The sequence below is a fragment of the Aegilops tauschii genome, chromosome 3 (genome assembly GCF_002575655.3).
Source record: "Aegilops tauschii subsp. strangulata cultivar AL8/78 chromosome 3, Aet v6.0, whole genome shotgun sequence".
NCBI lineage: Eukaryota > Viridiplantae > Streptophyta > Magnoliopsida > Poales > Poaceae > Aegilops > Aegilops tauschii.
This window is the reverse complement of record NC_053037.3, coordinates 52,693,026-52,706,150: the sequence shown is the minus strand read 5'-3', so window position 1 is coordinate 52,706,150 and position 13,125 is coordinate 52,693,026. Positions and strand designations below refer to the sequence as shown.

Here is a 13,125-nt window from a genome sequence, read left to right as displayed (position 1 = left end):
GCATGGATTGTTTGGCGTTGCGTAGGGGCGATGCTTTGGTCCATATGGACTGTGCGCAATAAGATGACCATTGAGAAGAAGTTCCCTTCTCACCCGGCTGGTATCCTGTTCAAATGTCACTTATTCTTGCAGACCTGAACACCGTTGGGGAAACCACGTGATGAGGAGTGCATGATCGAGACGATGGTGGGGATCCGTAGCATTCAGATGGAAGCGCGCCAAGTAGCTGCCCAAGATTGATATCTTTTGCATCTCGTTACCTATGTTGTTTGTCGATGACTGATGTTATGCCAGCCTGCGTGCTGATGTTGGTGAACCTCGTTTTATTTTGGCTGTTTCTGTATTGCTTAAGCTTGACTGCCGTCTTTCCAGACTTTGTGAACGCTGTCTTGTTGGCTTTATTAATTTAAAGCCGGATGCCTTTGGCTTCTTCGTTTCAAAAAAAAATATTTTTCTAGATTCATTTCAGGCTTTTCTGGCAATGTTTGTTAAGTGGGAGGAGCAAGGTCTCTGTGGTGATTTTGTTAATCACAAGATGTTTTACTGGCTTAGTATCTCGAAGATGTTCGTAGGTACAAGGTATTTGGTATAGGTCGGTATGTCGGACGATCTTTTCGCGAGTGTGGCATCGGATCAGAGAGACAGACGGGGACATGGCCGTCGTTCCTCCTCACATTGAGCAGCTAGCATCGAGTCTTGGGTGGAAGCGTCGGTCGGTCGCTCGTCGTTTCGTGTCGTGTGAATTGTCACTGCTAGGCTGTATCCTGCAACCCTAGCTGCACGTATAATTAACTAAGCTGCCGTTTGGGAGTCCTGTAGTTAATCTGAAGGCTAGACGTACACGCATGGAGTTTAAGATCTTATTAAGAGATGGTCCACGCCTAATTCTTGGTGCTCGGCAAATCAACCCAGCAAACCCCACACACACACCGGCAGATGCAGACGCTGAATCGGGTATCTGTCCAAATCAGTGACCTAGCTACGCACATGTTTGAGCTGCATACGTGCATGACTGTTAGGACGGATCTAATTAAAACGGAACGGGATCACGTGATTGCTCGGTGGAGTGACCGATAGATCGAGACAGTGCATGCCCGTTATATTAGTTGACGCATGCACACACGCCACCTTAACCAGTGTATCGTTAATCAGTTAACTAATGATACAGGGTACGTGCTCGTCGTCGATGGTTCTAACATCTGTGACGGACCTGTACAAGTGCAAGTCTGAAGTTTAAGGACACGCATGCATACAGCCTAACCTGTCTGAAGTCTGATTTTTTTTTTTAATCTTGTGGTGCTATCAGAGATAACACTAGTTTCGTTCACCATTCACCTTGTTGTACTATGATGGTGAATAGACAATATTGATACAGGTCCAACGCTAAAAAGAAGGATCGATCGATACATATCAAAGTAGTACATGTTTCTGATGGTCGTTATAGACCACATCCTAACCGAAGGCAGTACCAAAATCTATCTGTTCGCTGAAGCAGTCGATCGACGCCGATGGGTTGGCAGCGCAGCACAGAGACGCACCGTGACTCTCTGACGGTGACAGGGTTGAATTCGGCGACCAATTGGTTGGAGTATATACTGTATACCACATCACTTGATACAAATCGTGAAGATGCAAACACAGCGACACATGGCATCGCCAAAGTCCAGGTCAGACGAACAAGCCACGATCGATCCTTCTGTCCGAGTCAACAGCTGTATATATATATAGTAGTGCAGAAAACATCTCAGCAACGGACAAAACCAAGTCGCTGCTGAAGGATGCGACAGTACTCGAAAACGGATCTGAGGCGTACGGGGATTCCTTCACATTCACGTGACCGCGGCAGCGAGAAACCCGTTCGTTGCACACAAGTTTTCACCATCTTCTTACCGTCAACGAATCATACAAGGTCCGTCTCGGATTCGGGTTGCTTAAGGTAACCTGTCCGGTTAAACATGAACCGCACCAGCTTACAGTACTGCTAATACTATACTTGCATTTGGTGAGTGTGAACTGGTTGATGTTCAGAAAGAGCCATTAAGCAGTGAATTGTTAACATATTTATTTTGTTGGGTCTCGTCCGTGTCTCCTCATGGATGGGGCGACCTATGGCCGAATAGCCAAAAATGCACTTACTGCTGGCCCTCACCCCTCAGCATATGCCACTGTGGTCATGTGCGATCACAGTGCCATTGCACTATGCATAGTGAACATTTTGGTTTCTACTCAAACATAAGTATTTGTATTCTTGTATCGCAGATTTGCAGCCATGTGCGTTCACTCTTTTTTTTTTTTTTTTTTTGCGGGTAATGTGCGTTCACTCCTCACGACCTCACTACTCGGGGCTCAGCATGTACCACTGTATTGCGGTCATGTGCATCCACAGTACCATCGCACTTGTCACAGTGCCATTTTTTTCTCTGGAATATCCTTACATGTTTTTTCTTTCTTTTTTGCTCCCTTGTGCGCTTGAGAGAGCGTACAAATGGCAGCAACTGCGAGGATGCAGAAAACAATTCCTGTGTGTGGAGGGAAAATGACAGGGGACTGCAGTCTGCAGAAAACATCCCACAAAAGTACAGAATAGTTCTGCGTGCGTTTTTTCCTTTTATTTTTAGGCGTTCTTTCCTTTTCAGCTCACACAGTTGTTATATCAGCGCCAAAAAAATTATTCGGTTAGAGAGGAAAAGCACAATTTTGGCATGCAGGCTGAAAGGGTTGTTTAATCTTTTCTTCGGCTGATAGACATTCTTTATTCCACGAATTCTGGACATGTCAGTTTCCAACACTGCTGAGCATTCATGTCCCAACGAACACACAAGTATAGTAGGAACAAATCAACTTTCCAGGATAACACTCGAGTTCTTCAGTGGGTCTACTCAAACATGTCAAATGAGGCGAAATGTGAGATCTCATCTGAAGTTCTGAACATGCATAGCCATGCTCATTGATTATTTCCATATACACTGCTAGTAGTAGGATTACAGAAGCTCAATCAAAACCAACACACGACTTGGGTAAAACTCCACTCGACATTAAGTAGTATCAACGCACGTCCTTGCACACGGCGAGTTCAGTGCGTTTAGACCCTCTGCACCGCGGCGCCGTGGCCGCCACCGACGGACGCCAGCGCGCTCCTCACCGTCACGGCGACGCGGCAGCCCTTGAGCGCCCGGAAGCTCTCGTGCCGCACCCTGAAGCACGTCGCCATGGCCGTCTCCTCGTCATCCGAGAACGACGACGACGACGAGTGCAGCCTGCTGCTGCCGCCCGTGCGGCGGAAGGATGACGTCGAGGAGGTCGAGGAGGAGGAGGAGGTGGACGCGGAGGAGAAGGACGAGGTGGGCGAGCCCGACGGTGTCGTCCGGCCCCGCCTACGCGTCGCCATGAGGATGGAGCCCAGGATGCCTGACGGCCGGAACTTGTAGCCCCCGGCGACCTTGCCCTTGCGCGCCGCGTGATTCTTGGCGGAGGCGGTGCCGCCGGCGGCGTAGTAGGACGGCGGAGGCGTGAGCGGCGGCATCGCGGCGTCGGAGATGGCGTTCTTGGGCGTGCCCGGCTGCGACTCCCACAGGAACGGCACCGCGCCGGCGGAGGACACGCCGTAGTAGACCCGGAAGGACGGCGCGGCGGCCGAGCTGTCCCTCGTCAGCAGCCTGGACAAGAGCTTGCCCCCCTGCCTCGCGTTCGGGTGGACCACCGCCTCCTCCCTCTCCTTGCCGACGGTGGCCGCCATGGACGGATGGATGAAAGTGTCTCTGCTATGGTACGGAGAGACAGAGGGATCGGGCAGAGGAGGAGGAGGAGGGAGTGATCACTGAGATGCGGAGCGAGTGTGGGGTTTTATGCTCGTCGGCAGCAGAGAGAGCGTGGGTGTATTAATAATGAGAAGTGTGCTGGCTGGCCGTTTGCACGTCTCCCGCTGCTGTTAGTACGTATCTGATCTGATTACTTTTGTTACTGCTCGGCTGTCCAAGATTCCACGATGTAGAGACGACCTTTGACCTCGCACTGTTTGGATCCACGGGCTAAGCAGGATTTGTTTATCTTCTACCCGTTGCAAAAACTTACGACGTTGTATCAAAAAAGATCAGTTATTAGTTAACCAATAAAATAGCCGAAAAAGGGTTTCCTCCGCTTTAGATTATACTAAAGCAACATCCACCGACCACAAGATAACGGCTGGGGCCTGGGGTGAACAGTGTTAGAGTAGTCATTATGATATACGACTTCTAATCCAAGTCAGTTTTGTATCCCTACCCCAAGTCGGTTTGTACCCTCTTATATACTCTTATATGCCGCATCAAATCATCAATAAGAAACAGTTTTATTCAGCTTTCATGGTATCAGATACCGGTCCCAGGGTTTAGGGTATGGCTCCGCCAACGCCACCGCCGCCGCCGCCGCCCGGCTACTTCGAGCGCCGGGCCGCACTCATCGCCAAGGCTGCCAACGCCGCGGCCGCTTCTCTCTCGGCCCTTACCATAGCTCCACAAAATTACCCTGCACCCATCCTCGCCGCACCAATATCTCTTGCTGACACAATCTCCGACGTCAGCCCCTACATCCCCATAGTTCTTGATCTCGCCGCCCACAACTATTACCATTGGAGACATCTCTTCGATCTCCACCTCGGCCGCTGCAACCTGCGCTCGCATGTCGCCGCCAACTGTCTTCCCCGCCCCGACGATCCGCAATGGTTGAAAGACGATCTCGCGATCGCCCAGTGGTTCTACACCCGCATCACCACCGAAATCTTCAACATGCTCGATCACGACGGCGCCACCGCTGCCAACATCTAGCACTCCCTCCGTCAGCTCTTCCAAAGCAACACCGACGCTCGGAAAAACGCTCTCCACACCGAGCTTCGCAATATGGTGCAAGGAGACGCCCCGGTGAACCTGTTCTGCCAGCGCGTTAAGACCATTGGTGATGAGCTCCGCGAACTCGGCGATACTGTTAGCGACTCACAGCTAATCAATATCGTCGGCGGCGGCCTCAGCGAAGACTTTGACAAGCAAGCCTCGTTCATACCGATGATACGGCCCCCTCCTACCTTCGCTGAAGTTCGTTCCTTGCTACAACTCGCGGCGGAAACACAAGCTCGCAAGGACTCTCGCCCCAAGGTCTTTCATGCTGCGGCTCATCCTCCTCTGCCGTCTACACCAGCACCGCCTTCCAGGCCGGCTCCTGCCGCCGGGCCGTCCGCATCGTCATCTGTTCAACCGCCCCCAGGCTGGCGTCCTAGTCCGAACTACCGCGGCAAAAACCCTATCTACAGGCCGCCGTCGACTCGTTCGGTTCCGCCTACGACATCACCAGCACCGAGTCCTGCACCACCCACCAGTGCTCCATCTGCGGTTGCATGGCGGCCTCCTCATGATCCTTGGACGGGGCTTGTTCAAGCATGGCCCATGCCCTGGTCCGCTCCGTCCACCCTCGGTGCTCCGCCGGCATACTCAGGTGCCTGGCAACCCGGCCTTCGGCCGCCTACTGGTGCTCCCGGGGTTCTCAACCCCCGACAGCCGGCCAATGCCTATCACGCCGCCCCGACGTATGCTCCTTATGGTCATTACAGCACCGACGGCAGCGCCTACTACACACCTCAGCCGGCCGTGCTCCCGACGCCACCCCCACCACAGCCGGCCAATGCCTACTACACTCCCCAGCCGGCCCTACTGCCTTCACCATCGTATCCCCCGGCACTGCTTCCGACGCCACCCTCACCTGCGACGCCGAGCTGGAATCAAGTTGCCTTTCTCCAGGCCATGAATAACTTTGCTGCACAAGGAAACTCAGGTACGGATTGGATCTTTGATTCAGGGGCCTCTAGTCATATGTCTGCATCTAGTAATTGGTTATCTTCTTGCACTAAATCTCCTTTCCCTTCCATTATCCTTGGAGATGGATCATCTATTCCTATATATTGTGTTGGTCAGGCTCAACTTCCCTCTTCCACCAAACCTCTTTTACTTCGCGATGTTCTAGTTGCACCCGCCCTCATTAAAAATCTTATCTCTGTTCGCCAATTTACTTGCGACAATCTAGTTTCGGCTGAATTTGACCCTTTTGGTTTATCTGTGAAGGATTACCTGACCAAGGCCGAGATCGCTCGCTTCAATAGCTCCGGTGATCTTTATTCTCTTAATGGAGTTCCTGCCGCCACCCCTCCAACATCCATGCTGGCCTCCGTCGATCTCTGGCATCGTCGCTTGGGCCATCCCAACCCCGCCGTCTTAGCTTCTATGCTTAGTGAATTTACCATACCATGTCATAGGGACTCATAATTCTGTGTTTTGCGAGTCTTGTCAATTAGGCAAACATGTGCGTCTTCCCTTTAGTTCCTCTAGTTCTTGTAGCACTTATCCCTTTGAATTAATACATTGTGATTTATGGACCTCTCCCATTGCAAGTGTTTCGGGTTTTAAATACTACCTTGTTATCCTAGATGATTTCACCCACTTTGTCTGGACTTTTCCTCTACGCAACAAATCCGAGGTCCATTCTCTTTTCCTTAATTTTCAACGCTATGTGTCTGTTCACTTCTTCCTCCCAATTCGCTTTATCCAATGTGACAATGGTCGCGAGTTTGATAACATTAAAAATCGTACTTTCTTCTTACAACATGGCATCCTGCTTAGGTTCTCATGTCCCTACACCTCCTCTCAAAATGGTAAAGCAGAACGCTCTCTACGCACCCTCAATGATATAGTTTGCACTCTCCTCATTCAATCATCTATGCCTCCCAAGTTTTGGGCTGAAGCCCTACACATGGCCACCTTCCTTCTAAATATTCGACCTTCCAAAACTAAACCCAACACTACTCCCTATTATTCCCTCTTTCTTTCCCACCCCGACTACTCCGCGGTTCGTGTTTTCGGCTGTCCCTGTTTTCCCAATGCCTACGCCACTTCTGCAAATAAATTGTCACCACGCTCTATCCCATGTGCTTTTCTCGGCTTCTCTGACGAGCACAAAGGCTATCGCTGTCTCGACCTTCACACCGGACACGTTCATGTCTCTCGTCATGTCACGTTTGCTGAGCACATTTTTCCTTTCTCACAATGCACTACTACACCATCCAACACCCCTAGCTCCGCAAACACCCCCTCTCCCCGTCCTTTCCAACTATATACTCCCCTACCTGCCGAACACAACTTATCACCACCACCATTAACACCCACCATAGCCAATCCCAACCATACACTCACCCCACCCGAGACGTCCCCAACACCCCCGACCCCTGCTCCCTCCCCAACACCCCCGGCCCCTACTCCCACTCCACCACCCAGCCCTGCTCCCACTCCACTACCCAGCCCTACTCCTTCGTCCGACTCTTCCGCTGCGCCGGACTCACCAGTACCCACCTTACCCCCTCGTGCTATTCCTACAGCAGCCCCGATTAATGATCATCGCATGCGTACTAGGGCCAAATCAGGATTTCATCAACCCCAAGACCGCCTAAACCTTCATACCTCCGTATCTCTCACTTCTCTTCCAAAGAATTACAAAACTGCTCTACTTGATCCCAATTGGGCCGCTGCCATGCAAGAAGAATATAATGCTTTACTTCAAAACAACACCTGGCAACTTGTTCCTCGTCCTCCCAATACAAATATTGTTTCTGGCAAATGGATTTTTCGCCAAAAGTTCCACTCCGATGGGAGCCTCTCACGATATAAAGCCAGGTGGGTTTGTCGTGGCTTTTCTCAGCAACAAGGAATTGATTACGAAGAAACCTTCTCTCCTGTTGTTAAACCTAGCACCATTCGCACCGTTCTTAGTGTTGTTGTCTCCTCTTCATGGCCCATTCACCAACTTGATGTTAAAAATGCTTTCCTCCATGGTTCCCTTCAAGAAACTGTCTACTGCCAGCAACCTCTGGGTTTTGAAAATCCATCCTTTCCAACTCATGTATGTCTTCTTCAGAAATCTCTCTACGGTCTTAAACAGGCCCCACGAGCTTGGTTTCAACGCTTCTCCTCCTTCATTCAAACAATAGGCTTCACTCCATCTCTCTCCGACACCTCTCTTTTTGTGTATCATCAAACTTCTGACACTGCCTATTTACTTCTCTATGTAGATGATATCATTCTTACCGCCTCCTCTCAAAAGTTCTTAGATCATATTGTCTCTCTTCTTAGATCTGAATTTTCTATGACTGACCTAGGACTCCTTCATCATTTCTTAGGCATTGCTGTTGTTCGAGATTCCTCCAGCCTTTTTCTTTCCCAACGCCAGTATATTCTTGATCTTCGTAATCGTGCTGGTATGCTTGACTGTCAATCATCTCGCACTCCTGTTGATACTAGTTTTAAACTTTCGGCTACCGGTGAACCCTTTTCCGATCCTACTCTCTATCGTAGCCTAACAGGTGCTCTCCAATATCTCACCATTACTCGTCCTGAAATCTCTTTTGCTGTTCAACAAGCATGTCTCTATATGCATGATCCCCGGGTTCCTCACTATAATCATGTTAAACGCATTCTTCGGTATTTAAAAGGAACTCTCAATCATGGTCTCCACCTCAATAATTCTTCTCCAAACTCGCTTACCGCATACTCCGATGCAGACTGGGCTGGTTGTCCTGACACTCGAAGGTCCACTTCCGGTTTTTGTGTTTTTCTTGGTAACAATTTGATTTCTTGGTCTTCGAAAAGACAGGTTACAGTCTCACGTTCGTCGGCCGAGGCTGAGTATCGCGCTGTGGCACATGCGGTTGCAGATACAATCTGGATTCGGCAGTTACTCTTCGAGCTACACAGGCCTATTGAGCAGGCCACTATTGTCTACTGTGACAACATATCAGCAGTCTACATGACCAGCAATCCAGTTCAACACCGACGCACAAAGCATATTGAGATTGATATTCATTTTGTTCGTGAAAAGGTTGCTCTTGGTCAGGTTCGGGTGCTTCATGTTCCCTCTACGGCTCAGTTTGCTGACATTTTCACCAAGGCACTGCCTACTAAGCCGTTTCAAGATATCTGTTTCAGTCTCAACGTCGTCGAGCCTGCCGTTGATACTGCGGGGGGATGTTAGAGTAGTCATTATGGTATACGACTTCTAGTCCAAGTCAGTTTTGTATCCCTACCCCAAGTCGGTTTGTACCCTCTTATATACTCTTGTATGCCGCATCAAATCATCAATAAGAAACAGTTTTATTCAACTTTCAAACAGCACATCAAGCCCAAAAGAAAAAGATAGAAGAGAAAAATGCCAACAATGGCAGCTCGACAAAAGCACAAATGATTCGCCACCGCTGCGCCCTCCGGATTCATCCCCCCGCGCACTGAGGCTCCGAACCTCCGCGTACCAAGCATCACCTTCAAGAAGGGATGCGACGTTGACGACGCTGCTGCCTGGACATATCCTAGGGTTTCCCCCGGCACGCGAAAGGGAGCGGGGATGGGTAACGCCGACGCCCTTCAGGAAGGAAAGGCGGCACCCCCGAGCGACACCGCGTCGGAGCCGGATGAACCGGCAGGGATTTCTCCCGCATCCCAAACACCACTACCCGCCAATCCGGAGCCAACCATCCAACCTGCCACCCGCTAGCATACGCCACCATGGTCTTGAAGTCATCTATGTCGCCTCACTGAGAACGCCATCATGAGGCTTAGAGGACGGAGAGAGGGACGCCAGGAAACGAGAGGGGCGGCATCGGAGCCGAGCCGGAGGGAACCACCTCCCTCGCCATCGTGCGGGATGCCTGTGCCTCCCGCACCGTCGCGGTAGCCGGCCGGACGCCGCAGCAGGGGCACACCAGGCCACCCGGGCCCGGTCGAGCCCATCTCAGGTCCGCAAAGCCGCAGCAGCCAGCCGGCAACGACGCCGCCGCCGCCACCCAGCTTCCCTACACCCCATCTCCGCCTCCAAGGAGCTCCGCCGCCGACCCGGCCTGGCCCAGATGGGGCCCAGATCAACCAATAAAATACACACTACATTTTGTAAAGGAGAAGTACGAGAACTTAATATTATGATTTACCCTGAGCCTTTTTATGGAGAACATGGAACATATGACCCACGAAAACCTGGAATCTTGCATGAGACGGTCGAGTACTCCATCCATTTCCCTGCAAAAGAAAAGAGTACTCCATCCTTTTTTACTCCGAGTACTAGATTTATCCGAGGTCAAACTTCGTGAAGTTAACATCAACATCCACAACACTTAGTAAATATGATATCAAAATATATTCCATGGTGGATCTAATGATATTGTTGTTTTATTGCAAATTTAATATTTTTTGTATAAACTTAAAATTATGAAATAAAGGCCTAAGAAAACTCGTGCATTATGACCAAAAATCCCACGACATTGTGTTTTGAGTAGCTAAGACAAACTCTGACCAACAATTATACCATAGTAATATCCTATTATGGTGTAAAATCAATGTCACGACATTCATATTTAAACTCTGACATAGATATTAAGTCCGCAGTTGTTCACTGCAGAAGGGGATGCTTGAAGTTGTGAAATCGCTGCCGAATTTCAAGCTTGCCAATGCCATGAGAGATGTGAATAGGGTAGCCCATAATGTTGCGAAGTTCCGTTTTTCTGTAAAACGGATGGTTCTATTAGTTGGTGGAGTTCAATCCTGCTCGGCGGTGGGATAATATTGAGAATGATTGTATTCACCTTATCACTTGATTATTGAAGTACGGGCTTCCAGAAAAGAAACTCCGCAAGCTGGTAGTTTCATTAACAACGAGCGACGTTAGTGACTGTAGAAATGCATGCTCTAGTCAATGCAATCAAAAGACCGATTTTGAAAGAGGGATGTTCATTATACTCTAACAGTGATGGATGGTATCGTCAATCTTCAGTATGTTAGTGCGCGTGAATGTGATGATAATGCGAGTTTGTACATACATCTAGCATCGGTACTTGTCTAAACAATTTTCCATTTCGTTTTCTTTCGAGACGAACAAATATCAGAGACCTCACCGGCCGCTTGAGGAGTCTACGTGGAGCGTGAGCCATCCCATGCATGCATGTACATACCAGTGTCCGGTACGCCACCCATCCATCGGCCATAATAATAAGTGCTCCGTATTTTGGCCCACGGGAGCTGGATTTAGACATGCTGGTCCATCATTGGTAGTACCGGTGCGTACTCGATCGCTTGCTCCAACTAAATTCGGTGATGGATAGGCCTAGCCAACGACGTACGTAGATCTCCGTTTTGGATCCTCCCAGCTGCTATGAAAAGCACAGCGATTAAATACGTAGTACGATACCAATACCGTCGCGCTCTCTCGCCGGCCTCGTTGTAGCACGAGTACACGACACTACTCGCTTTCTATACGGCTGCAAACTAATAAATCTACAATAGTACTCCGGAGTAGTACTGAATTTGTGATCTCCTATAATCTTAGTTGTTGCGTGATTACGATAAGAGATGATAATACTTTCCCGGCAAAAAAATAGATGATAATACTAGCCTAACCATTATTAAATCCGCTGCTGAAAAATGGCCATGAAGACAAAAAAACAAGTTAGACGAAAACGGGTAAAATCGTAATTATGCTGTCATTTTCAGTACGATCAAAATTATATGATAATTATCATAGTATTCGGTATACCACGTTATTGACCATTACACTAATAGTCACAAATTCAGTAACAGAAACTATCTTATTGAGATTAAACATAGTTGCACTTATCACTAGGTGGTCTACGAACCTCGATGTAATTGTTGTTATTTCTGGTGTTTTTTAAACTGCCTTGACAGTGGATGAATGGATCTGAAGTTTCCCCGAAAAAAGAAACAAACATGGTTGGGTCCTTCATTATATTCTTCTTTCTTTTCGAGATCACAACATGTATTTTTTTAAGAAAAGATCACAACATAGTTGAGTCATGAGTCCATTATACTTCCCTTTGGATTTACTTTCTCAGGGGAACACACATCATTTGCACAACAACAAGAGCAACAAAAGACACATTTCAAAGGGCTACGTAGCTTACCTGCTGCACAGTGCAGGGTCCTGCAGATCGATGCATGGAGTTGCTTTCGACCTCCATTATCTGGGGGAAGCTAATGTAACGATCGCCATTAAAAAGCCTAATGGTCTTGTTAACTTGTTAATGGAAGTGGGGTTGGATTCGTACACTGCTTACACAGGGGTCGTCATCGTGCATGGAGAGCATCAATGCACTACTGTGGTCGATGAACTGTCATCGGATGGTCTTTAAAGAAGGCCATCACCTCTTTTGTTTATGCGTGGATTAGCGTCGCGTAGCTGGACTTTTCACCTAACGGCACGCTGGGCTATCAATGCCTGCAGGGTCAGGGCACGACACTGCCCACTTAAGAATGCTTGTAGGAACAGCTTAATTAATCAATTGGGTCAAAATGGAGCAGGATCTAGCCCAGTTGCTCGCACGTAAGGTCGACAAGGAAATTGAAGAGGGATCCCAGTTCGTCCGAGGATTCAGGATGGGCTAGATCTGGAGAAATTTTTGCATGACAGCTCTTGGGGTGAGTATATCATATGGCGCCTTGAAGGTTGAGCATCTTTTATCTCTCGTGCATTTTATTTTTTTGATTTTTAGATCTCTACTGAGTATAAACCTCTTTGTGGCAAATGTGCACCCATGCGTGTTATTTAAGCACAAAGTACAAATTAGGAACACAGGGGGTCCTCATGTACAGATAAGACCCGAAGGTCTACAACTTGCAGATAAAACAGAGAGGCACAACTAAAGAAAATGAACTTTCAAGACGGACGAGGAACACAGCGAATCTGAGCCCAGGTCTGCCAACCTTGCATTGATCTGCGCACGGTGCCATGCATAGTTTCGTTTTGCCTTGTTGTGGATAGATCCATCCATTGCGAAAATTGTGAATCTTCTTGGGTTCCCGATTCTTGATGCAAGTAAGCTAGGGCAGCATAGGAGTAGCCCGACATGGGGATGACAAAATCTAGGTCGTCCGTTCATTAATGATCTTGCGCACATCCAAGCTAGGATTAGATCATTAGACCAACCACATTATTATTTTTACCTCCAGAGTGCGCCTGACGTTCACGGCAAATTTGACAATTTTGACCTATAATCGAAAGCAAATTACAGAATAAACTAGTTCCGAAACTATTTCACACCCCTAACCCTTTTGTGTA

General features: G+C 48.6%; 1 protein-coding gene across 1 annotated transcript; it reads right to left on the bottom strand.

Moving 5' to 3' along the window:
* Positions 1 to 2,912: 2,912 nt before the first annotated feature.
* On the bottom strand, positions 2,913 to 3,897 carry LOC109749539 (uncharacterized). Its single transcript, XM_020308484.4, has one exon. The coding sequence runs from the start codon at positions 3,734 to 3,736 to the stop codon at positions 3,083 to 3,085; it is 654 nt and encodes a 217-aa protein (XP_020164073.1). The 5' UTR covers positions 3,737 to 3,897; the 3' UTR covers positions 2,913 to 3,082.
* Between the last annotated feature and the right edge of the window lie 9,228 nt (positions 3,898 to 13,125).